This window comes from Rhinolophus sinicus, linkage group LG03 (assembly GCF_036562045.2).
Source record: "Rhinolophus sinicus isolate RSC01 linkage group LG03, ASM3656204v1, whole genome shotgun sequence".
NCBI lineage: Eukaryota > Metazoa > Chordata > Mammalia > Chiroptera > Rhinolophidae > Rhinolophus > Rhinolophus sinicus.
The window spans coordinates 78,554,187-78,578,702 of record NC_133753.1 but is presented as its reverse complement, the minus strand read 5'-3'; the positions used below and the strand labels follow the sequence as shown (position 1 = coordinate 78,578,702).

At 32.9% G+C, this 24,516-nt stretch overlaps 1 protein-coding gene across 4 annotated transcripts in view; it reads left to right on the top strand.

Annotated features, from left to right (window-relative positions):
• Positions 1-23,149, top strand: part of STRN3 (striatin 3) — a 92,464-nt gene extending 69,315 nt beyond the window's left edge. For 2 of the 4 annotated variants that reach the window (XM_019754512.2, XM_019754513.2), the window contains 10 exons: positions 2,252-2,392; positions 6,575-6,708; positions 8,013-8,188; positions 8,374-8,421; positions 8,718-8,839; positions 11,459-11,626; positions 12,980-13,120; positions 16,037-16,144; positions 21,260-21,346; positions 21,423-23,149. In XM_019754512.2, the coding sequence (XP_019610071.1) occupies positions 2,252-2,392; positions 6,575-6,708; positions 8,013-8,188; positions 8,374-8,421; positions 8,718-8,839; positions 11,459-11,626; positions 12,980-13,120; positions 16,037-16,144; positions 21,260-21,346; positions 21,423-21,592 (1,295 nt within the window). In that variant the 3' untranslated portion in view covers positions 21,593-23,149. The remainder of the gene's footprint in view (positions 1-2,251; positions 2,393-6,574; positions 6,709-8,012; positions 8,189-8,373; positions 8,422-8,717; positions 8,840-11,458; positions 11,627-12,979; positions 13,121-16,036; positions 16,145-21,259; positions 21,347-21,422) is intronic. The other 2 variants (XM_019754514.2, XM_074328122.1) reach the window with 1 other exon arrangement.
• Positions 23,150-24,516: the final 1,367 nt, after the last annotated feature.

Below are 24,516 nucleotides of genomic sequence, written 5' to 3'. Positions count from 1 at the left end.
GACAGCTTTTCCTAAGCTTGTCACTATGTTACATAGAGACTAATGCAAAAAAAAAGTAATAATTATGTAATTTAGGATCCTCACTTTGAACAGTAACTTTCATGTTGTCTCTGACTTTTCTTTCCTTCCATATGTCCCAGTCTATGTGTCAGGAAGAGTATGACTTCACATGATCTATAATGACAAACTAATCCTTTATTGTATTTGATTTTAGCTGTCATATGATGAAATTATTTATAAGATAATATCTAATAAAGTCAATTTTAGGGTACACACAAGAATAATAAGAATGAGCAGGGAAAGATCAATAAAGGCTTCACAGTAGATAGAACTGGTTTGGAGAATTGGGTAGAATTGTGGTAGGCTGAGGTGCACATTAGAGGATAGGAGCGTGCGCACACGTGCAGTCTCACCTTTGTGAGGAATAGGTGAGGACAGATAGGACACAATATGGTAGAAATAACCTTAGTGAATGTTGATACTTAACTATAGGGAAACTGCTTTGACTGGAAAATTAGATTTATATTGTGGATCATTAAAAGATGAGATTGGATGGAAAAATAGGATCAGATCATGAAGCACCTGCAAGGTTAAGTACAAGATGTTAGTTAACCTTAATCCAAAGAGTGTTGAAATGTCACTGTGGTTTCTGAGTAAGGGTGATACAATAAATGCGATACTCAGAATTGATTGGAGCTGGGAGATAGGAAAACCAATTAGGAATCTATTGCAGTAATTCCTAAGAATGAAATCTTTGATTAGAATAAAGTCAATAGAGACAAAGAGATTAACCTGAAGATTGCTTGAAGGGAGGATTCTTTTTAAAAACAGTCCCTACCCCTATTTTGTAAGTTGAAGAAGAATTATTGAGATGTAGTTACAGAATTTTAAGAACAGAAATCAAATCAATGGAGGTGATACTCGTAAGTGGGAAAATTATAAAGGAGAGCTATTTTGTGAGAAAGGATAACATTTATTTTCTTTCATGTTGATTTTAACTGATGGTTAGACATCCAGTTGACAGTTTTTCATTTATTAGAGAATTTGTTGACAGTCACTTCATTGTCGGGGAAAATCCTCAAATTATACCAAGTTTCTCCATTATAATTATTTTAGAAAATTCAGACTACTTGACATATTGTATGTCAAGTACAGAAGTAGAGTTGCTTAAGCATAAGCATTTCTAAAATGTCAGGGATTACTGTAAAATAGAGCTTATTAATAAATGTATAAGATTCTACCTATTTTCATTGTCTTACCATCTCACTACCTGTCATTTTATTAAGGACACATAGATGAATGATAGTTCCTATATAGTTACTAATATTCTAATAGCTATAGTGAAATTTAATAATTGCATAGTCCATTAATGTTGACATTAGTAAATATAAGGTCATAATGTATAACCTTAGATTTGCCTATTTTAATTTTTACTTTATATTGACTAGGAAGCATTTTCTTTTGTCTTTGCAAATTAGTTTTTCTAACATTCTTAAAACTATTTTCTTTCAAAATACGTAAGAGATGCTTCTCTGAAGTTCATAGTTAGAGATCCCACTGTACTGCAGGTGCTTTTGAGTTTTCTATTTTGGCCTCAATTATCCAGGCAACAGCTGAAAATTTCCCCTTAAATGTATGGCCTGTGACAGTGTTGACTTTCCATACTATATGAGAAAATCAGAGAGCTTATGGGTAAATCAGGTTTTTCATATTTGGGAAAAGTGAAAAAATATTTAGAGGAAAATTGGGGTTGGTTTGTTAATGACAGATTTGTTCGAATGTGGCAGGAAAATATCCACATAAACACCAGGGAAAGTTAATTGTTTGTTGCACCCTCATAAAAATCATTTGTACTTATTTCTTTAACTTTTCAAAATAGTGAATGAATTAAGTTGGAAAAACTCATGCTTTATTTTTTACACTTGAATATTAACCTTAAACACCAAAATTTCCTCTGTTTACCTTTTGTGTCTTGTTAGTTTACAGAACTTTGATTGAGTGACAGAAGACTCAATTTTATGTATATATATGTATACACATATTCACAGAAAATGAATATCTTAAATATTTAAATCACGTTAATATTTTGGGGTTGGTGTGTGTGAAAAATTGAAGACATCTTTAATTATCTGAGATTTTTGTAACTGGAACTTCTTAAAAATCCTGTTTGTTAGTAAATTGGTTTTAAAGGCTACGAGCAAGTCAAGCGGTAGCCATTAAATGAACCTCTGCTGCTGACATTAATTTACAGGGGTCAACAGGACAAAACTCTACGACATGATAGCTGATCTGGGAGATGATGAGCTGCCCCACATCCCTTCAGGAATCATTAATCAGTCTAGGTCAGCCTCTACTAGAATGACTGATCATGAAGGTGCAAGAGCAGAGGAAGGTACAAAATTTAGCTACTGTGTTTATTTACATTTCAGAAGACGTTAATTCCAGATCACATATCCTTAATATTGTAAATTTGCTGCTGTTTTAGAATGCTGAAGATCATCTTATATGATCTTCAGAGAAGGTGTTGGGCAAGCTCTTTGTGTAATTGTCTTAAGGATTTTGAAATTTTTGGCTTCTATGTCTCTGTTTTGTTTTTGTTTTTAATGTTACGTGGAGTTGTTTCTATTATAGGGGTCAATTTAGAGTGTCTCTCAGAAATCTAGCTTATAGATCTAGTAGCAGGAAAATTGTTTTTAAAAAGACTTTAAAATAAGTACGTAATGGAAAAGAACTATTTAGTAATTTTGCTTAAATTTGAACAACTAGTAACAGCTACCACATATTAGACAAATAAGTGACAGACGTTGTACTTGGAAATTTATGTGTATATTATTTCTAAAATTATATGTAACAGTGCCTGCTTTAATCAATGTAGAATAAGGCAGCATCATTGTTCTTTAACTTGGTACCAAGTATATACTACTTGGTAATGAATTTTCTAAAATTTGCCTAAACTAGAAATGTGTAGGAAATAAAGAACTACTCAGGCATTACTTCCAGAATTGATGTTAGCTGACGATATGTAGATATACTTGAGTAATTTATAATTCTAGGTCCTGATAATTACAATTCTAAGTAATAAGACTGAATTCTTACCAAAGGTTTATTGTGATATGTCAGGTATATATAAGGTTATTCATTATCTAATAATTTAGCATATTGATTGAATTTCATTGATGTTTCTATTTTTGATATGTAATGGAATTTGTTTGATGCCCCAGTCAAAAAATTTTAAATGCATCTCATTCTCTTTTACGAGTTCTCTAATAGCACATTTTTCGTACAGTTAAAGTTAAATAATTTTGCCTTTTTTTCTTTTACAGTCATCTCTGTATGCATTTACCACTCAATCATAATCTGTAAGAAAATTTGAGGAAGAATAGATAAAATCACTAAAATAATAAACCCAAAACATATTAAAGCATGAAAAGCAACAGGAAAAGTAAAATAGTCTTAATTTTTCTAGATCTCATTTCTATTATTGATCTATTTTCCTGTTTTACTTCAGGAAGTATTTTCTAAAATACACGTACCAACTCCATTATTTTTTATTTTATGCATTTTAGTGGTAGTTTAGCTTCTTTAGCTTTTGATCTATTTCACCAAATAATGCAGAGGAAAACTTCCTAAAATATTTGTAGTTTGCATTGTACATTTAAACTGAAGATTTTGCACTTAAACCAATTTAGAGCTCTCTGTGCGTGCTTATGTATATGGGTGCTTCTTAAAGAAGAGAATGTAAGTCAGTGATCTAATTCTTAATGCTGGAAGGAGGAGGAGATGGGGAGTTAAGCGCAAACCTCATTATATTTTTCAAAGGGTAGATCTTAGAATTTATTTTAGACGATTCAAATTCAGCTTCAACTTAGAGCTAAGAAGGAGACGTTAGAGTTCGTAATCTCTCATTTTCAGTGACAACTTCCAGCTTCATGCTTTCCTGATGAAGCCTGTGTCTTACCTCAGTTTATAGAGAAAAAATGTCTGTTTTCAAAGAGAAACTTCTGCATTACAACTGTTCAGACTGTTTTTAATAGACTTAAGATATGTCATGTTAGTATAAATGGAATCAGTTATTGGGCTGTGTTCTTTAGGTTTGATAAAATTGAAAGCTAAAGGAAGAGTTTGATATGTTAGCTTCAGATTTCCTTGGCCGTTGGTATCTATAAAGAAGGATTAGTTATAGAAGTACATAAAGGACCTTGTGAAGATCCCATCTTATACTCTTAAGATTTTCATAAAGGAAAATGCAAATATGATAATAGTATTCTTAAATTGCTTGGTGAAATCCCTTAGTCTATTAAATAAAGAGTGTCATATTTTCCATCATTAAAAACTGCTTTTAATAAATTTTATTTGAATTACTAATGACATTTTTATGCTTTTGGAATCGTGCTGTAATTAATTAACATTAAGAAAATGAATTTATAGAATACAAATTAATTCCCTCTGCGAGGAAACAAGGGCAAATAAATTGAATATTTACTGTGATTACCACATGCACAGTGTTGATGGGTGATTATGGAAAGTAGAAATGTAGCTTAAAAGATTTTTTTCACATCGATATAGATGTAATAAATACTGAGTAAGCAGCATAGGTTGCTATGTGTAAATAAATATCTGTGTATATAGAGATAGAGAAATGTAGTCATATGATTAATTAGAAAGGGGTATAATACTAACTTTTTGTTTGATACAATTAATCTAAAACTCCAGTATAACTAGCTAATACTGCCCAGGCACTTCCCTTCACATGCCCCTAAATTGGTCAACAACTGATTAGAAATATCTGTGCACAAATAATGATAATGCAAAATAATTTGCTAGTATGTTAAAGTTACTTTAGTAGGCTTTTATCAAGATTTGTGTTATTGAGTGTGTAATTGTGAGTGGGAGGAATTGTGGCATTTTGTTCTAACTTGTCTTACAAACAAATTAGGAGCTTAAAAGAAAAATCTGTCCTTGTACTGGCTAAAAATTCTTTGAGTGAATATTACCTAATGAATTTCATATAATTGTTCTTAAACATAATTTTAAACTATGGATTTCAACATTCTTAACTGCTTCTGGTATTACCAATAATTGCTTACTAGATATTGGTAGGAAGAATCAGTGAGTGCTACAGATTATTCCGATTCAATAAATATAATCATTGAAAGATTATACCTGAAACTAATATATTGTATGTTAGCTGTATTTTAATTTTAAAAAAATTTAAAGAAAAAAGAAACATTAAATAGTATTAGTATCCATATGCATATTTTTTATCAAATTTACATTAGTTGCCGGCTCACAACATTTTAGCAGTGTCACTTAGGACCTTATTTGTCAAATTATAAAGCTTACTTTGATATTATAGCTTACTTAGTTTTAGTAATCTCATTTAGGATTTGATTTAGGTCAAATTATATAGCTTACTTTGATATTATAGCTTTCTTAGATAAATAATAAGATATTCTAAATAAAGATGAATTTTACTTTTGCTGTAGTATTTGTATCTAGGAGAAGTTGCCTTGTACCTTCTCAGCATTATTTTCAGTAGTATTAGTGATGACTAACAAATTTCATTATACCTGTTACGTTTCCTGTAGTATATTAAATTTATTATTCATAGGAATTTTTTTAAATTGATAATTAGCTTGAGTTTTTGTTTCCCTTTTAAATTTGCTCATGAATTTTAAAAGTGTTTTGATATGTTGAGTTGTTTTGTATTACAATGACTTGTGTACTTTTCTTGCATTTTAAGATTAAAATTTTGCTTTCAAAGCATGTTTGAATGATATTGAGAATTTTGTTTGTACTATAACTGTTAACGCAAAATATGTATTAGTATAATTATTCTAATTATGGCAGTATTTGATTTTAATTGTTCCAAGTAGCAGAAATTTAAAGTCTATAGTTAGTTGATATAGATTAGTTATTTTAGAAGTATCATGGTAAATAAAAGGGAAGTTAAAATAAAAAGGTCATAGCCACAGCTTGAAAGCTGGAAGACATTCTGAATATCGTATGGATTAATCTTTTACAGAAAGGAAATCGACATTTTTGGTGGTAGAACTGCTCTCTTCCTAGACCATTGTTATTGGAGGAATCTAAGCAATTTAAGGCTTCATTTCAGTAAACTGATACACTGGATTACAGACTGGCGACCACCTATATTTGAGTGCTTATATTAATTTTTATCAGGGACTTGAATACCTAGCACATCTAAGCAAATATGATACAAAGCAAAAAGACTTCGCAATAACCTATAACATTTAAAAAATACTATAGTTTTAATTGTACCGAAGTAATAACTGATTTAAATCGACAAAGCTTTTGTGCCCCACCTCCCAACCTGGAGTAATAGATCTAGTGTACATTTGATTTGTGGAAGATTATGTTGCAGTTTCTTTATTAAATAAACACTCATTTATTGCTACTCAGTAACAGGGTTTTTGGAAGAAATAAGGAGGGAAGTGGGAAAATAAAAATTATATTACTGTATTGTAACTGTTAAGTGCTTACATTCCCCCCACAATATTGTCTTGTACTGTATGATTTTTCAGCATTTAAGAAGCGGTTTTGTTCTTTATAGCTGAACCAATAACGTTTCCATCTGGAGGAGGCAAGTCATTTATTATGGGTTCTGATGATGTTTTGTTAAGTGTACTGGGCCTTGGAGACCTTGCAGACTTGACGGTAACAAATGATGCAGACTATAGTTATGATGTAAGTGCAGTTTTATTTTTAATTTTTTAATGATTTAATAGAAGGCTCCTTAATTTTTGGAAACACTTATAAAACAGAATTAATGTCAAGGTGCATGGAAAAGATAAGTTTAAGCGTTTCAATATGTTGAAGTGACTTCTTTATAACTATTCTCTTTGTGGTGTTTAAATTTTTCTTAGATATTGTGGTGGATTCCTTAGGAGTCTGGGATGATTGATTACCTTAAAATACTGGTTGATAAATATCTATCTTGAGTAGTCAACTCTCAATTACCTACTCAAATTAAGCCATATTTTGGTGCGAATAAGAGAAAAGTAGAGAACCTGAATCACTTATTTGCCTTCAGGATACTTCTTAAAAAGCAAGTTTTATTTTTGAACTTTTATTTTTTTTTTTAAGGATAATTGTTAAAGTTAGCTTGCCATTTCCTGAATACTTAGTCCTACATTTGAGGGATGGGGGAGGACAGAGGTAGGATGGAAGGATGGCGTTAGAGGTGAAACTAGTCGTGGATTAAATTTTTTATAGACAATAAAGACTCAATTGAGAGTTAACTATACTTAGATTTTGTATTAATGCATTTGCAGTTCTTCAGCAAATTAATTTTTTCCTTTTTAATTAATTCAGTTTTTCTACATTTTACACTTAATGTTAGCATGCTTTTGAGACATCAGCCTTGGTGGGCTGAATTGTTCTTATTAAAATTTTAAAGTACATAAAGAAATAAATTCTAGTAAACTTTTGACTACTTTGGAAGAGGTTTCACAGCCTATCTTTACAGATGGAGAAATGAAGGTAAAAATTAACCTCTTATCAGTATCAACGATAATGAAAACGGGATGAAAATATTCTTAGACTTTTAGAAAGTAACTTGCTGCCATTAAAAAATTCACATGCTAATTTTCAATAATAACAATTTATTATTAATATTGTACCCTTGGATTTTTGCTAGTAATTTATATAATTTTTATTGTTTTCATGTAAAGTATTGCTACATGGTAGTTTTTTTGGTGTTGTCACTCACATTTAATAGGACCTTTAGGTTTAGCCTGATGATTAGGTAAAAGAGATTAAGGGACTCCTCATTTGATCTAGGTATTTGAAAGCTAGTGAAATTTTCTTTTTAGTTCTTATTAAATGATAAAGGTTTATTATAGTTTTTAAGGTACATTAAATATCTACTGGACATTTTAGCAAAGCAGTTTTAAATATATGTTTTAAACAGACCAAACCAAGAAACAAAAATTCCACATGCCTATCAATTTACTACTTTTACCACTAAATATTGTGCTCTTTCTTTTTAGTTGCCTGCCAATAAAGATGCCTTTCGAAAGACATGGAACCCCAAGTATACACTACGTAGTCATTTTGATGGAGTACGGGCATTAGCTTTTCATCCTGTAGAACCTGTGTTGGTTACTGCTTCTGAGGACCATACTCTGAAACTTTGGAACTTACAAAAAACAGTTCCTGCCAAAAAGTAAATATTTTAATGTTATCCTGTGTTTTTTTCTTCCAAGTTTGCTAATAATTACAAGTAATTCTTCTTTATGGTCCCATGTCTTTTATGTGTTCATTTGATCTTAACTAATGACTCTTGAATATCAACCAGTGATGTATGATTGTTTAATTGTCTTCTCCTCCCCACCTCTTTCCCCCTTTTAGGAGTGCCTCTTTAGATGTAGAGCCTATCTACACATTCAGGGCCCACATGTAAGTTTCATTGAATTAATACTTAATCAATAGCCATAGTTATTGTTAACTATTATTTATCAATCCTCAAACCTTGTGATTTTTTAATGTTTGTTTTGTATTAAGAAAGACAATAGTTGAATAATGTTTTATTTGATTAATAATTGTATTAGTGAGAATATAATCAGTACTGTTCAAATGTACATGTTTACCTTAACCAGTTTTTAGATACCACATATATTCAGAGGTTGGGGGATGCAGATATAAATTGTTTCTTAGGCTTTATAAATAATTTTTTCCCTCTTTCCCTATAATAGTGGTCCTGTTCTATCATTAGCTATTAGTTCTAATGGAGAACAGTGTTTTAGTGGTGGTATTGATGCGACCATCCAATGGTGGAATATGCCGAGCCCTAATGTGGATCCATATGATACATATGGTAAGTAAAAGGTTCAGGATGTATTTTTTTAAGTGACTGGAGCTGGCAAAAGTAAATACCTCAAATATTATTATAAGGTTGTTTAAACATATATTAATGTCCTCGTTTAGTTCTTCCATTCAATAAAGCACTCCATTGCTTTATTAAAGAGAAAAATTAACTATGCCATAAATATTTAAGCTGGTACTTTATGGTAGTTTTATGCTGTCCAAAAAATAAACTATATTAATTAAAGCATTGATTAATTTCAGCATTAGTTATAAAAAAGAACAAAACTTAAGGAACAATCTTTTAAACTTTAAGAAATAGCTTATGTAGTTCAAAATACCCTTTTGAAGTATACAGATCAGTAGTTTTTACTATATTACAGGATTGTGCAGCCATTACCACTATCTAATTCAGAATGTTTTCATCACTACTTTTGGACACAAGTGATTACATATGTGATAGTAGCATTTAGTGAAATGGGCAGAACAGGTGTGAGAAGATAAAAGATGGTGAGTTCGATTTTTAGGCATGTTAAGAGACAGCATTATCAAGTAGGTAAAATCAATATCAAGATATGAGAATGCATAGTATAACATGGAGAGTGTGTTGTATAGAGAAAGAAGAGAAGGGACTTTGATATTGGGAAAGTGGTTAGAGCAAGAGAGCCAACAAAGGAAACTGAAAAAGGACTGGCCTTTGACGTTGGAGGAAGTGCAGGAGAGTGTGGAAATATACCAAAAGAAGAAACCATTCTGAAAAGAAGGAAGCAGTCTGCACTTTCAAATGTCACTGAGAGGTCTAATAATATGAGGATAGAAAGGTTCCTTTTTATAAGTGACATAGGTTACCCAGGTTTGGCCAGCCAGAACGAGGTTGATTGCTAGGGCTAAAACCAGAGGGTGAAGGGACCTCTGGGTAACCTTTCAATACACACTTTATGGATGAAAAACACTGTGCTTAGGAGGAGGAGGGGAGAGGAGGAGAGATGATCAAAGAAAGAAAAATATTACTAAGTTTGTGGTAGGATAGAGTTCATCATTGGTGATTTTAGCAAGGGTTGTTTTGGTGTGGTGTTGGTATTAGAAATCATGTTAGAGTGATTTGGAGAGTAAATGGGACATAAAAAGGCATATTTATTCTACGCTCTCCTACTGTTTAAGGTAATGAAGGTTTTTTGGTTTTTTTTTAATGTTGTGAGATGCTGGAGCTTATTTGTTTGCTTGTGGATCCCAAGGAGGAGGAGAATTTGTGTCCTAGGGAAACATGAAAGCAAGTTAGTGAGTTGAATGGAATCCAGAATCACCTGATGGAATTAGTCTTTGATGGGAAGGAGGACAGTTCCTTACTTGTATCTGCAAGTGCAGTGAAGATAGCTTTAGACCAGGGGTGTCTAAACTTTTTTCATCATTTTTCACCAAGGGCCATATGCGGTAAAATACACAAACAGCCGGGCCACTCACTCAGGGTGAAGTACGTATTGCCTCACCTAGTTTATTTAAGTAAACTAAATATATTTTTGGAATTCGCTGCGGGCCAGTTAACAATGGATTGCGGACCGCTGTTGGCCCGCGGGCTGCAGTTTTGACACCCCTGCTTTAGACACTAGCAGATTTCTAGTTTGGGAGGCAGGAAGATGGGGAGGGCTTCTATTTCAGTGCTGTATTTTCTCAATGAAGTATGAGAGAAAATCTCTCTCTTTTTTCTTTTTTTTTCTTTTTTATTGGGGAACAGTGTGTTTTTCCAGGACCCATCAGCTCCAAGTCAAGTCGTTTTTTTTTCAATCTAGTTGTGGAGGGCTCAGCACACTGCTCATTTCCACTATGTGGAAATCAAACCGGTGACCTGGGTATTATGAACACTGCGCTCCAATAAACTGAGCCAACCGGCCACCCGATAATCTTTCATTAGGGAAGGAGGTTGGGAACTGTGTGAATTGCAGAGATGATAAGAAATATCTGTGGAAGGTGGGAGTTTACTAGAGAAACAGGATTGCAGAACAAAAGGATTCATAATGTTTAGCCACCATGTCCATCAAGTGATGAATGGATAAATAAAATGTAGTATATCTATACAATGGAATATTACTCAAAAACTGAAGAAATGAAGTACTGATACATGCTACAATACTGATGAACTGTGGAAACATTATGCTAAGTGAAAGAAGCCAGTCACAAAAGGTCGTTTATATGAAATGTCCAGAATAGGCAAATTTGTAGAAACAGTAGATGTGGAAAGGGAGGGAGGAAGAATTTGGGGGAAATGGCTAATGAGTGATGAAAGTGTGCTAATGTTGGTATGGTAATGACACAACTCTGTGAACATATTTAAAAACATTGAATTGTACATTTTAAATTGGTGGCGTGGGAATTATAGTTCAATAAAGTAGTTTTTAAAAAAGTATATGTTCCTTACAGAAAATTGCAAAAATGCAGGAATGTATGGGTGGGAGGAAAAAATAACCTGTAACTCCACAACTTAGAAGAGATGGCCATTGTATACACTTTGATTTATCTTTATAGTTGGTATGTGTAGTCTTATACTTAATTATGTGGTAAGTTATTGCTATATAACAAAGCATTTCTATTAAACTTATTTTGGCTAATTTTTGTTTGTTTGTTTGTTTCTTCCCAGAGCCAAATGTTCTAGCTGGCACTTTAGTTGCTCATACAGATGCTGTCTGGGGTCTTGCTTATAGTGGCATAAAAAATCAATTACTGTCTTGTTCAGCAGATGGCACTGTTAGGTTATGGAATCCACAAGAAAAATTGCCATGTATTTGCACTTACAATGGAGACAAGGGTAAGTAAATTTTGCCTCTATTTAAAAAAAAAAAAAAAAAGGACAAAGCAACTGATTTACTATTTCTTTGTTACTCCGAGAGGTACATTGAAAGAATTTTATAAAGCTTGTGATAATCTTTTTGTCTTTTTTTATTACATAAACAAGAAAGGTGCTTTGCACATATAACCTGTAGCTCAGTGCTTTTTTTCACCTTTTTCAGGACACGTCTTCTTTAAAAAATAAAACTATTTGTATGTAAAAGTGGAGTAGACAGATGAGGCTACTCATGGGGACAGCATGAGACCCTCTGCCTGCTTCAGGCAGCTGCCTAGAGAGACTGCAGGGATTAGTCTCAAGTTCAGCTGGAAACATGTGTGAGCACAGTGGTTGAGAAGTCTAGCCATAATCATTGCAATAGCACCCGTAACTAGAAGTACAAACTGAGTTACATGCATGGTTTCAAATCTTTTCCTTTCAAATCTTTTTTTTACAGTCAAAAAAGGCTGTAACCAATTTACCTTGTGATAATCCATATATTTATATACCTGTATTAGTCTTATTTTCCAAGTTATTTTTTAAAGTCAGACCTTTTATTTTTATTAAAAAGTATGTTTTGTTTTAAAACATATTGGGTGAATAGTTTATATGCTTAATTTTATTGGGTCTCTTAGATACCTTAGTGATTCTAATAGTTTTTCAATTACCCAAGCTTTAGAGGTAAAAATTCATTTAGATATTTGTTTCTAGCTTCATCCAGGTAATTAATTGCTTGACTCCAGATTTAATCTAGTTGTGCATTGATCTGGCTAGTTCATTCTATTATGTTAAAGAGAGAAGTTGCTGCTCAGGCCACTTGAGGATAGTACTGCATCAGTGAATTCCAGAGTCCATGCTTCATTTTCACAGATCTGAAATTTTGACTTGTATGAGCAACTTGATAAGGCTTATAGGTCTCAGCCAGGTGAACAATTTCCCCAGACAGTGATGTGAGAATGCTAATTTATCGTTTTATAATTTATCAATTTTCATAATTTTATATCATTTTATAATTTGTCATTGGCAAGTGGACCAAAAGACTCAGTCAGTATTTTTTTTCTCTCTTAGAAGAAAATGCATAGAACAAATAACTTTTGTACATGTCTGCTCTCACTTTAAGAGCCCTCTAGCTATATTTTTCTTATATGTTAAATAGATGTTATAAAACTTTAAATAATTGAGGGGAAGTTACCTATTACAGCTCACCATCTTAACACAAGTGCTTTCTTTTTCATTATTAACATTTCAAGAATATTCTAATTCCTTTTTCTTACCCGAAAAGCAGAGATTTCTAAAATGTTGTGTTTACACTGTATCTCTTTGGGCTCCTTTCAGAGCATGGAATACCTACATCGGTTGACTTTATAGGCTGTGATCCAGCTCATATGGTTACCTCTTTCAACACTGGTAGTACAGTAATTTACGATTTAGAAACATCACAATCATTGGTGATGCTTTCATCACAAATAGATTCTGGTAAGTTTTCATGGGTTTCTTTGAAACTAAAATGAATTACTACACAATAGAGAGTGATCTTTTAATTTTCATATTTTGACTATTTGAATTTTGGGTAGAAAAATAGCTTCAGTGTGTTATAATTGTACTTATTTACATTATTTCTACCATTTCCTCAAATTATTCTTAAAAGCTTGGGTGGGTGGGTATAAGGTGATAGAGGAGTGAGTAGAGAATGTAAAGTTGAAAACAAACAGAATAATTTTAAATATTTAATGGAAATATGAGGTCAGTTAAGTTCACGAACTCATCTTAGAAAAAGTACTACATACCTCACTTCTGAATATCACTATGGTCACCTTCAAAGACACCAGCGTCTAGTCCGCCCTTCAAAGCAATTTTGGAGCTCTTTTTCTGGAATGGCCATCAGAGCTGTCGTCGCATTACCCTTGATGTCCTGATTGTCATCAAAATGTCTTCTTTTCAATATTTCTTTTATCTTTGAGTAAATAAAAAAGTCATTGGGGGCCAGATCAGGTGAGTAGGGGGGGTGTTCCAATGCAGTTATTTGTTACTGGCTAAAAACTCCCTCACAGACAGTGCCGTGTGAGCTGGTGCATTGTTGTGATGCAAGAACCATGAATTGTTGGCGAAAAGTTCAGATCGCCTAACTTTTTCACATAGTCTTTTCAGCGCTTCCAAACAGTAAAGTTGATTAACTATCCAGTTGGTACAAATTCATAGTGAATAATCCCTCTGATATAAAAAACGGTTAGCAACATTGTTGCAACAAGTTCACGAACTTAATTGTCAGACCTCCTACATGTGGAAGTAAAAAAATAATGAGCCTGAAGAACTCATCCAGCTCCAATAATTATGTATAAATGGCCAATGTTGTAAATGTATGATGTGGTATATGTTTTACAATTTATTTAAATACAAGTCCAAATAAGGCCCATGTATTTGTGACTGGCAATCGGTCTTTCAAGTCGCTTTTCACCTGTAGGTTCCCCCTCCATCTTTTATTTCCTTTGCATTTTTTAATTGAAGAAATTGTGTAGTTCGTCTTAATAGAATTTCCCACAGTCTGGATTTTGCCAGTTGTGTCCTTGGGGTATCATTTAACATGCTCCTCTGTTCATTTACTTCCTATAAATTGGCAATAGTTCTAGAGGTTTATGCTAATTCAGGTTCATTGTTTTTAATTGTCTTCATTTTCAAGTTTTCAAATTTTTTTGACAAAACTACTTCATAGAAATTTGTGAACTTTCATCAGAAGTAAATATTTTCTAGTTTATTTTTTTCTTATGTTTTCAGTCTTGATGATCATTACATAGGTCTATTGATTCATTAGCTGTTGAAAGTGATTTTCTAATTCTATCATTACTTCTCCATTTATTAGGTAGAATGTTTCTATAAAAAGGAACACCCCTCATCAGCAGTTTGGTTGCTTTAGAGTTAGAGATTATAAAGGAAAGGTGTGATAAATTACTGATTCCCTCCCTTATTTACCAGTTTTCAAAATAATAATGAAGTGGTTCTTCAGCATCCTCCAGAGGCTTTGGGTGTTGTTTGTTTTTATTATCATTATAATCTCTTGGAGATAAATGTATTTGGTGTGTTTCAATCCATTGCAGGTATTATCTTTATTACTACTCAGATTATTTCATCTTTGGTTAGTGGGAGTTTAATCAAGTTGGCTCCTGAGTTTTTTTTGACACAACCCTGGTAGTCATTGATAGTTTTCTTTCTGATATGATAAGAGTTCTATGTTCATCTTGTTCATTTTGTGCCCCAGATCTGAAATCAGCCATTTATATCTAAGGAGCTCTGGTTTCTTTTAATGGAAAATGGCATTTAGATACTACAGTCTAGGTGCTAGGCTATTGGGTTGGTCCTCATAATTTTCATGGTTCTTGAGTTGGTCATTAGTTTAGGCTTTTTCAGTGGACAGAGCCACATATGCATTTTTTAAAAAGAAAAACACTGATAAATTCATACAAATACTTCCAATTCAAATTCAGATTTATCTCATTGAGTTCATGTCTTTACCTCATTTTAACTATACCAAAACTCCTGGTTTTCAGCAAAATCATCGTAATTTCTCGTTTTATTTATCCCACAGTACACATGTAGTCATTTCAGAATAATACCAAAACCACCACAACAGTTGGATGGCAGCTAGTATTTTGTACTTAATGTATACTCATTCCACCAGGGATGGGCAGTCTAATTACTATGCTTTGAAGTATTTCATTTATTTGTGCTTATACCAATTGGATATGCAGTTAAGTTCATTTGTTTAATTTTACTTTTGATTTTTCGTGACTTTTTAAAAAAATAATTTTATAATGATGTAAAACATTTACATAGTTCCATGATCAAATCTCAAACCAAATTATAATCAAAGTAGTGTCTGTCTCAGTGTCTTTTCAACCCTAGTGCCTCTCTTGCTTCTTACATAGGTAATTAGACACACACACTCTCACAGGGTTTTTTGGTAATGTGTTTAAGTTCGGTTAAGAGTTCATGTATACATGTGGAATGATTGATTTACTTAAAGTCAAATAACATTGTAATGTTTTCCCATTTGTTTTGAATCTTCTCTGTTCTCCCTCATCTCTAATCAAAAATTAAGAGCTTGATCTTTGGTTTTTAAGTCTTTTAACAATTTTAAACCACATCTATTGACAGTCTGCATTAAAATACTTATATTGTTTCCTAAACTTGAGCCTAGTCCTGTCCATATAATAGGACATAATAGCTTAAACTTTTTTTTTTTTAAAGAAATTGTATCACTTGAGAGCCCTAATTTTGTTCTTAGTTTGTAATATACGAAAGCTTTGGTTTTTGGTTTTTGTTAAGTCTGAAAAAATTATCATTTAGTTTCTAATTGAAGGTTTGAATTTTAGTGCATTATCTTCCTTTACTTTTCAGATTTGCAATCCAATAATCACATTAACAGAGTAGTAAGTCATCCCACACTTCCTGTTACAATAACTGCTCATGAAGATAGACACATCAAATTTTTTGACAATAAAACGGGTAAGTAGGTTGTTTTACTTTCTTTACAATCATATTCTGTAAATTTGAGGTGATCAAAAATAACATTCTTTCATTTAAGATATATTGGATTTTTGACTTCAAAATTGCCAAGTTAAACCATTTTATTAATAACTCAGATTTTTGCTTTACTTAATGTTGCACACTCATAATATATGTTAACTGTTATCCTTAAGTATATATATAATACCTTGCCTACCTATTATTTCTTCATGTCCTCATTTAAATACAAACCCTTCCATTTGAAATTTTTTCCTTCAGATTCTGTTGTGAATTAGTATAGCAGAAGAGGTGTCTTTCTGGTGTTTGGTGTTTCAGATACGTTCTTAAAATTATTTCTTGGTGGATGAAATGATATAGTGGAAATTGATTTATTGTTATCTTCCCAGTATTTCTTGTCAGGAAACTTGCCAGTTATATAAAAGTCAAATCAAATTTTAATTTGGGTTGTTTCTTTACGTTAAGGACCCCTGTTTCATCTGTTATTGCCTAGAATACTACATAAAATATCGTTTGCTCTTTCAGGAAAGATCTGACAGCTAGAGAGGCTTCTTTGAGGAGAAGCTAAAACAGGGGTATTCAAAGACTTCCAAATAAGAAACTTAAATGTTAGTTGCAAGATTATTGCAGGGGAACAAATTACCAAGCAAGACAGCGAATCAGAACTATAGATTTCTCTTTGAAGGTTATATAGGACATGGTCATAATTTTTAGTGTTTAGAGTCTTAACATAAATCCCTTTATTCAAATAACACTTTCATGGATAGATTCCTTTTAAATCAGTAGAACACTTGAGAAGAGAATGGATAGTCCCAGGTGTGTATTGCACAGGAAAGACGATTCATATTCACGTGAATGTTCTCAATTTAACACCTTATCAAATCAATTCTTTGAACATTTTTTATGAAGCTAAAGATCTTCTCCAGCTTCAAGAGCAAAGAGATAATCTCCTTTGTTTCTAAAAAGATTCTCTTTTAGTAGTTATTGAGGATATGCACTTGTATGGGAAAGTTCAGGAATTTTAGTAGTTGTATTAAAAGCAAAAAGTGAGTCGAACTTTTTTACTGAAAAGAAATCAAGAAAGAGTGGTAATAATATTTTAATAACAAGTAAGGAGCCTATAGCCTTTCAAATTATTTGTAAGTGCTACCAATTTATTTTGTTATTTCTGTTAACTAGTCTAGTACTTTATCTGAAGATAACTGAAGCAATAGGCTCCAAGCAATGGAAAAAATTCTTTCTAAATCAATCTCTCTCACTTTCACTCTCACACAGTCACATACACATACAACATTGAGTTAAATTAAACTGTATTCACATATATTGTTTTCAAAGAAATCCTTCTTTGAAAATTGGTAATTCATTTAAATGTGATAAACTAGCATAGCCCCATAACTGGTATTTTCTGGCTAGCTAAATTATTAATAGAATATTATTCTATCAATTGAGTTAGTAAATTTACTGAATTTTTCATTTTAAACATTATAGAAATCAATACTATGAATGGGTTCAATGAATATTTAGATTTTAAAAACAGAAATGTATTTAGCATTTTGTACTCTGTACTGCACTGGCTACTATCGTGTAGAAAATGTGGTTTCTGCTTTCTGGAGAATGCCTGTTGTCTGGGAGAAATAGGATGTGTGTAGTGTGTGCACACACACATACGTGCAGAAGAGGAGCCCTGCTAGATAAAGGAGTCTTCACAGAGTGAGGGTTTGAGCTTTGCGTTGAAGGAATGGTAAGATATATTTTCTAAGTGAGGAAGGTAGTAGAAATTTCAGATCAGGGCCTATTTTGTTGAAGCATGGTGGTAGGAGCTTGGGCTCATGCAGAAGTTTTTTATAGGCAAAGCCAAAGAGGTAAGATTGGAGGAGGAAAACAGAATCTACTCAGGGGGACTTCTCAGAGCCAGGCTAAGAATGATGATTTTGGTTTATGCCCTGCACTGTGAAACCCACTTAAAATATTTGAGCAGGGGTTTGCAAAATTGGTTTAGAAAGATTATTTAAGTTGTACTATATGGGAGATCCTTGACTTTAAAGAATTTAAAAGTTTCAATTTCTGTTTACTGCGGAGAGGTCTTTGGGGCTCATGATTATTAAAATTTTAGTGGAGATACAAATTTAAGTTCCATGTACTGTGCCTACGAGACTTAGCTAGTGACTGAGTCTAGGAGAGAAGGTGTATAGGGGAGGGACCTGGAGGACTTGTGGGAAGAAGATCCTGATTGGTTGTGAACTCATTCATTCAGCAAAATTGACTGAGTATCTGCCATATCCTTAGCACAGTTCTCAGTGCTCAGTAAGCAAAACAAAGACATGCCCTGTCCTCTTGTAGCTTATAAACTAATGGCGTATTACTTATTGTGAGACATTGTTCTATTTGATTTACATAATATTAACATTTGCTCTTCTAATAACTCCGTAAGGCATATGCAGTACTATTATTTTCGTCCTACAGTTTAACTAAAAAGCTTAAAAGAAGTTAAGAAATTTGTACAGTGTTACACAACAGAAAAAATGCAGGGGTTGAGACTCAAACCCATGTAGTTTGCTTGTAGAGCCTATATGTTTTACATCAGTCTGTTTCTTCTCCATTTCATAGGGGCCCACAGTACTAAGTCAAAGGGCTTAAGGTGCCAGGGAGGGGACAACAGGTGACTGCATGCATCCTCTATTTCATCAGTTATAGGAGGAAAGAATTAATCTTGGTCGGGGACGAGGGGTGGCAGCAGAGACATGGGGCCAAAGTGAAATTGGTTAAATGTGAGAAGTTACAAATTAGTGTTGCTGAAGGAGGGGTTGTTAGTTCTTGGGAGGGGTTAGAAGCTCTGACTCCTGTGGTTACCAGTGGAAGCCCAGCATCCAACTTGGTTCAGCATTGCACCTCTTTGTACGTTGTCCAATGAAGGTGGGAGGAGTCTCTCACATTTTGAAGTGAGTATGTGGAGAGGAAGGGTTGACTCTAAATTGACAACATATCAGTGAGGACTCATTTAGTGTACAGGCAGGAGAGTTGGGAGTTAAACTTGGAAAATTATAGCACCCTTAAAGAAATGGATCGGTCTGCTATTTGAATGAAAGCATTCTTTGGTGTAAGACATGTTAAATTTAGGACATACGGGATCATTCTCAGGAGAGAATTCAGAACTAGACTTGTGAATTAAGAGTTACCATCATAGGTTTGACATTTTTTAGGGAAGCTAATGATGTTTGTTACTTAAAACCCTGTTGTTTTGAGATTATTGTCCTGGAGGCCAACAGTTTCATACTCTGGGATTTCTTTTATTTTTAAATAGAAATTCTGAGAGAAATGGATTCTAGAACTGATAAATCAATTATGTTGGAATAAGCAATTAAAGATAGTAGTTGCATGATTTTTCTGTTCTTCAAGGATAGTGGAGAAGAATCTCTAAAATTATTCTGTTAATCAGACAAATGTGGTTTGAAATGATGAGAAACTTTAATTTTGTCCTCAACTGGTATCGTGTTTCCCCTAAAATAAGACCTAGCCGGACAATCAGCTCTAATGTGTCTTTTGGAGCAAAAATTAATATAAGACCCAGGTATAGTATAGTATAGTGTAGTGTAGTGTAGTGTAATTAATATAATATAATATAATATAATAATAATATAATATAATTATTTATATAATTTAATATAATATAATAATGTAATACTGGGTCTTATATTAATTTTTGCTCCAAAAGACGCATTAGAGCTGATGGTCCGGCTGGGTCTTATTTTCGGAGAAACATGGTGTTAGTATTACCAGAAAATGCTAGGACGTTTTATGTTTTTCAGAGAAACTTTTTGCATACTTGATTGTGTTGTGGTTTTATATTCAGGTTAACAACTCTAGCCCCATAGCAAAAGTAGCCCCATCACAAAAGTAGGTCTAGTTCGTGTTCCAGTGTGATATGTCATCAGGGGACCAGAAGCATGTCAGATGATTATAATTAGAATTCTGGAGAAGGTCTCCATCTCTCATTAGGAGCAACCCAGGTATTTGAATAAGACTCTGCTGATTGAAATGGGAGGAAAATTTTAAAGTATCAGTATTTGCTATTTTATTCCTTTCTTAGATAAATCAATTTATGATGTTGCTTTCTATTCAGCAAAAGCATATATTGCCAGTGCAGAGGCTAATGCCCTTGTTCCAAAGTATTTGTGCAACACAACTTTGTGTTCACAACTTGTTTTTTAATTTCAACTTGCCCTTAAATCCCATTTGCTTGCCAAATCTTCAGCGAAGGTATTCATTAAGTTACATTTTCCAAAATAGTGTTTTTGTTACTATGGGGAAATCCAGAATAATTTCTCTAATATACTTCCACCCTCCTCCCCTTTCTTGTTTCTACTATGTAAAATGATTGACATTTCAAAGGATAAATCAATTTGATTATACTAGAATCTTTAGGTAGGAATATATTCTTTAGTGATTTATCATCAACCGTGTCGATAAAATAATCTTTATATCTCTTAATGAGAAAGATCCTTTCTCATTTCATTTTAATTCCAGTTTACCTGATCTTAAGCCTTTGGTGCAACCCTATAGTCATTATGTTTTCCTCTATCAAATACTGTCAAATTCATGTCACAGACATCTTTATAAGAAGTAACTGGGAAAGTTCTTCATTAGAATTAAAATTCTCTTTAAGATATTAGAGTGGATGAACCTTGGAAACATTATACTAAGTGACACAAAAGAGCCACATGTTGTATGATTTTATTTGCATGATGCATCCAGAAAAGGCCAATCCATAGAGAAAGCAGATTAGTGGTCACCAGGGACTTGGGGGACTGGAGAAAACAAGAGTGACTGCTTAATAGGTTTGGGGCTTCCTTTAGCAGTGATGAAAATGTTCTCAACTAGTTAATGGTGATGGTTGCACATCAGTGAATGTTCTAAAAGCCATTGAATTGTACCCTCTCAAATGGTTAAAATTGTAACTTTTATGTTAGGTATATTTTATCACAATAAAAAAGTTTGCTGTAGTGATTGTCTCTTTTATGTCGATGTTTTATAGTTGCTGATCTCTCAAGTTAGTAGCTGTTTGTTAGAACTTAATCTTCTCTGTTATGTTTTATTTAGGTAAAATGATCCATTCTATGGTAGCTCATTTGGATGCTGTTACAAGCCTAGCAGTAGATCCTAATGGAATCTATTTGATGTCTGGAAGTAAGTCTGAACTTCTTGTATTGCCCACAAACTTTATAAGAGAATTGTTACTCAGTCACACTTTGTTCTTTTACAGGCCATGACTGTTCTATTAGATTGTGGAATTTGGACAGCAAGACTTGTGTGCAAGAAATAACAGCACATAGGAAGAAATTAGATGAATCAATTTATGATGTTGCTTTCCATCCATCAAAAGCATATATTGCCAGTGCAGGGGCTGATGCCCTTGCCAAAGTTTTTGTGTGAATCAACAGAAACTTGCATTATAACTACAGATTGGCTTGGACAGAAAGAGGGTCTACATCACTGCCATCAAAAAAGGTTACTGATATGACACTACATGTGATCTGCCTGATGAAGGCTATTTAGGGCAGGCAGAAATTGGTGGGAATCACATCTTAATGTCAGGCTCATTAATTTAATTGTAATTACTGTATTTTGTGGGACAGAAAAAAAGGACTCCAGTATTTGTGGCCTATACTGGATATGAACTGAGCGTATTTCTGTTTTTTAGGTATCTTTAAGCCAATGTGGAGTCTGATCTTGCAAAAGGACTTTTATTTTGGACTCTGTGTGCTGCCTTAGGGTTAGGAATGTGGTGCTCTTGTTGGGGGGAAGTGAGCTCCAAGAGTAGTTTTTTTCATCTCTTAGTGATCTTCTGTTCATCAGTTGAATGCCACAGATTCCCTTTTAAACTTATTTTGCTTTAAAAAAAAAAAAGAAAAGAAAATTTAACTTAAAATATTTTAGCATTAGTTGCACAAAATGTTTGGATAAAATTCTAGTTTTTATAAGTCTTTTTATATATTTAGCCTGTCACAACAGTGCTCAAGATTGTATTGAAGTTTCCTGCATTATACAACCCTAAAACACAGAGATCTCACTGACCCGCTGCCGTGTAACCACACTTTCCTTCTTTTGCCTAATACAGCTCAGCTAAGTCCTCCATAAGATGCTAAATCACCTTCATCATCACATAATTGTCTTCATAAACCGGGGACTATTAAGTGTATTAAAATGAAAACAGTGGGGTTTAGTACTCCAAATGAACTCTTAAAAAAGTAAAAAAAACTAATCTTGGCATTCTATCACTATGTGATATTTTGTACATCTTACTGTATTTACAAGTTTATTTATCAAGGATTATCCATCTTGCTAATAGCCTATTATTTATTTCACTTTTTGTTGGTCTTTTTATCCTTTTATTAATGTGTTAAAGGAACCTGTATATCTATTTTGGAACCATTGAATAGTCTAAAATAGACTAAAAATGGAATATTTTATAGTTTAAGTTACATACCAAGGTGATTCCCCCCAGATACATATCTTGGTTTACCATGATTCCAAACAAAACTATCTTGTTTAAAAATATTTGGAGTAAATTTTTATTTACATTACAAATAGGATACAAAAATAGTTGAATCAGGATACAGAAATCAGTGTTGGGACTAGTTATCCCTGTTTTATTTTTTCCAGATGTGCTTAATTTTATGGTGTAACTGAAGATTTTGTTTGTGTAATGCATGATTAAGACAATAAAATATTTTTTCTAGTCTTCCAAAAAACTTTTCTGATCAGTTTGCGAGTTTTGTAAGGTTTTTGTTTTACAAACTATGAATCAGCAAATTTTTAAGATTGTACCACATAGCAAACATACAGCTGTTGCAAAATAATGTATATAAAATGCATATAATAAATATTAAATTGTGTACCTGTATGTTACTGTTGGCTACATTATTTTATGTTGAATAATAAAGTGCAATACTTTACGCTCCATCATTAAACTAGGAAATGATGATTTCACAGTGAGTCCTTCATTTTTATGTTGTTCTTTTGAACTTTGTACTGCTTATTTATATTCTAGTAAGATTAGAATAATTTAACACTATTAAGAAAGCCTTTCTAAGTATTTCATCGTATTTGGTTATAAAAAAATTGTTGAAATAAATTTGTTAGATAACGCAAAATAACAAAAAAAGAACCCAGGGATGCAGTTTTAAAGCATTTCTTTAAACATCCTATTACTTTTATTAAATATGAATTTGTTAGTAGTGTTGTCATTCTTATTTAGCCATACATGTTTCCACAAAATGTTCAACAGAGGATAAACTGCATTACTCATTAAAAGTTGTCCTTAAAAATAATGTTAAGTATTACTATCTCAACTTTTTCCTTCACCAGGGTAGTATCATCCTTTTTCTTTGAAGGGAATTGCAAATGGAATTAGAAGGTAACATTAAGAAAACTTGTGGCGAAATTCTAGTTGAATGCCTATTGCAAAAAAAATTACGTGTGTGTACATTGAGAAATTTTGTCATCTAGCATAAAAATCCAAGTGGCAGTTTGTCATTTCTGGTGAAACACTAAAACTTTTCAGAAATTGTTTAAAAATACTAGCTTTTTTGTTTTCTGAAGATTCAACTTAATGAACAAATTAAAGGGTCACTTTTCTCTCTCTTTCTCTCTCTCTCTCTCTCTCTCTCTCTCTCTCTCTCTCTCTCTCGATCTCTCTGTATTTCTCTCTCTCTCTCTATCTCTCTCTCAATTTAAGAACAAGTTTTTCCAAAGCTGCTAGTATTTCTGGCAGCTGTTCTAAACCAATGCGTTACTGTCGAACTGAAATGTGATTATCATCATGGCTCTTTTGGAATGTATCAAAACTTAAATGAATAAAAATTAGTATATATGTTTATTTTTCTCTTTACCTACTTTGGTTTTTTTCCCCCCGCTACAATATTAAACATTTGGAAAAAGACTAAAAGGATACAAAAAGAATGTCTTTTCATTGTGTGCTTTCATTTGTGACTTATGGGAAATTTTATTTTTTTTTAAACTTTTATTTAAGTGTGTTTTTCCAGGATCCTTCAGCTCCAAGTCAGGTAGTTGTTTCAATGTGTTGTGGAGGGCGCAGCTCACAGTGGCGCATGTGGGGATTGAACTGGCAACCTTGTTAAGAGCACCACGCTCTAACCAGCTGAGCTAACTGGCCGCCCCTAAATGGTACTTTAAAAAAAGTTTAAGAATATTTTTATATACAAACCTTATATGTTGACTTTCTCAATATTTAATCATATTCTACTTTTTCGTATTTTAATTATTCATGTACTTTTCTTATTTCAAAGTTATTCACCGAAGACTAGCGACTTAATGCATTAAAAGTTATAAATTAG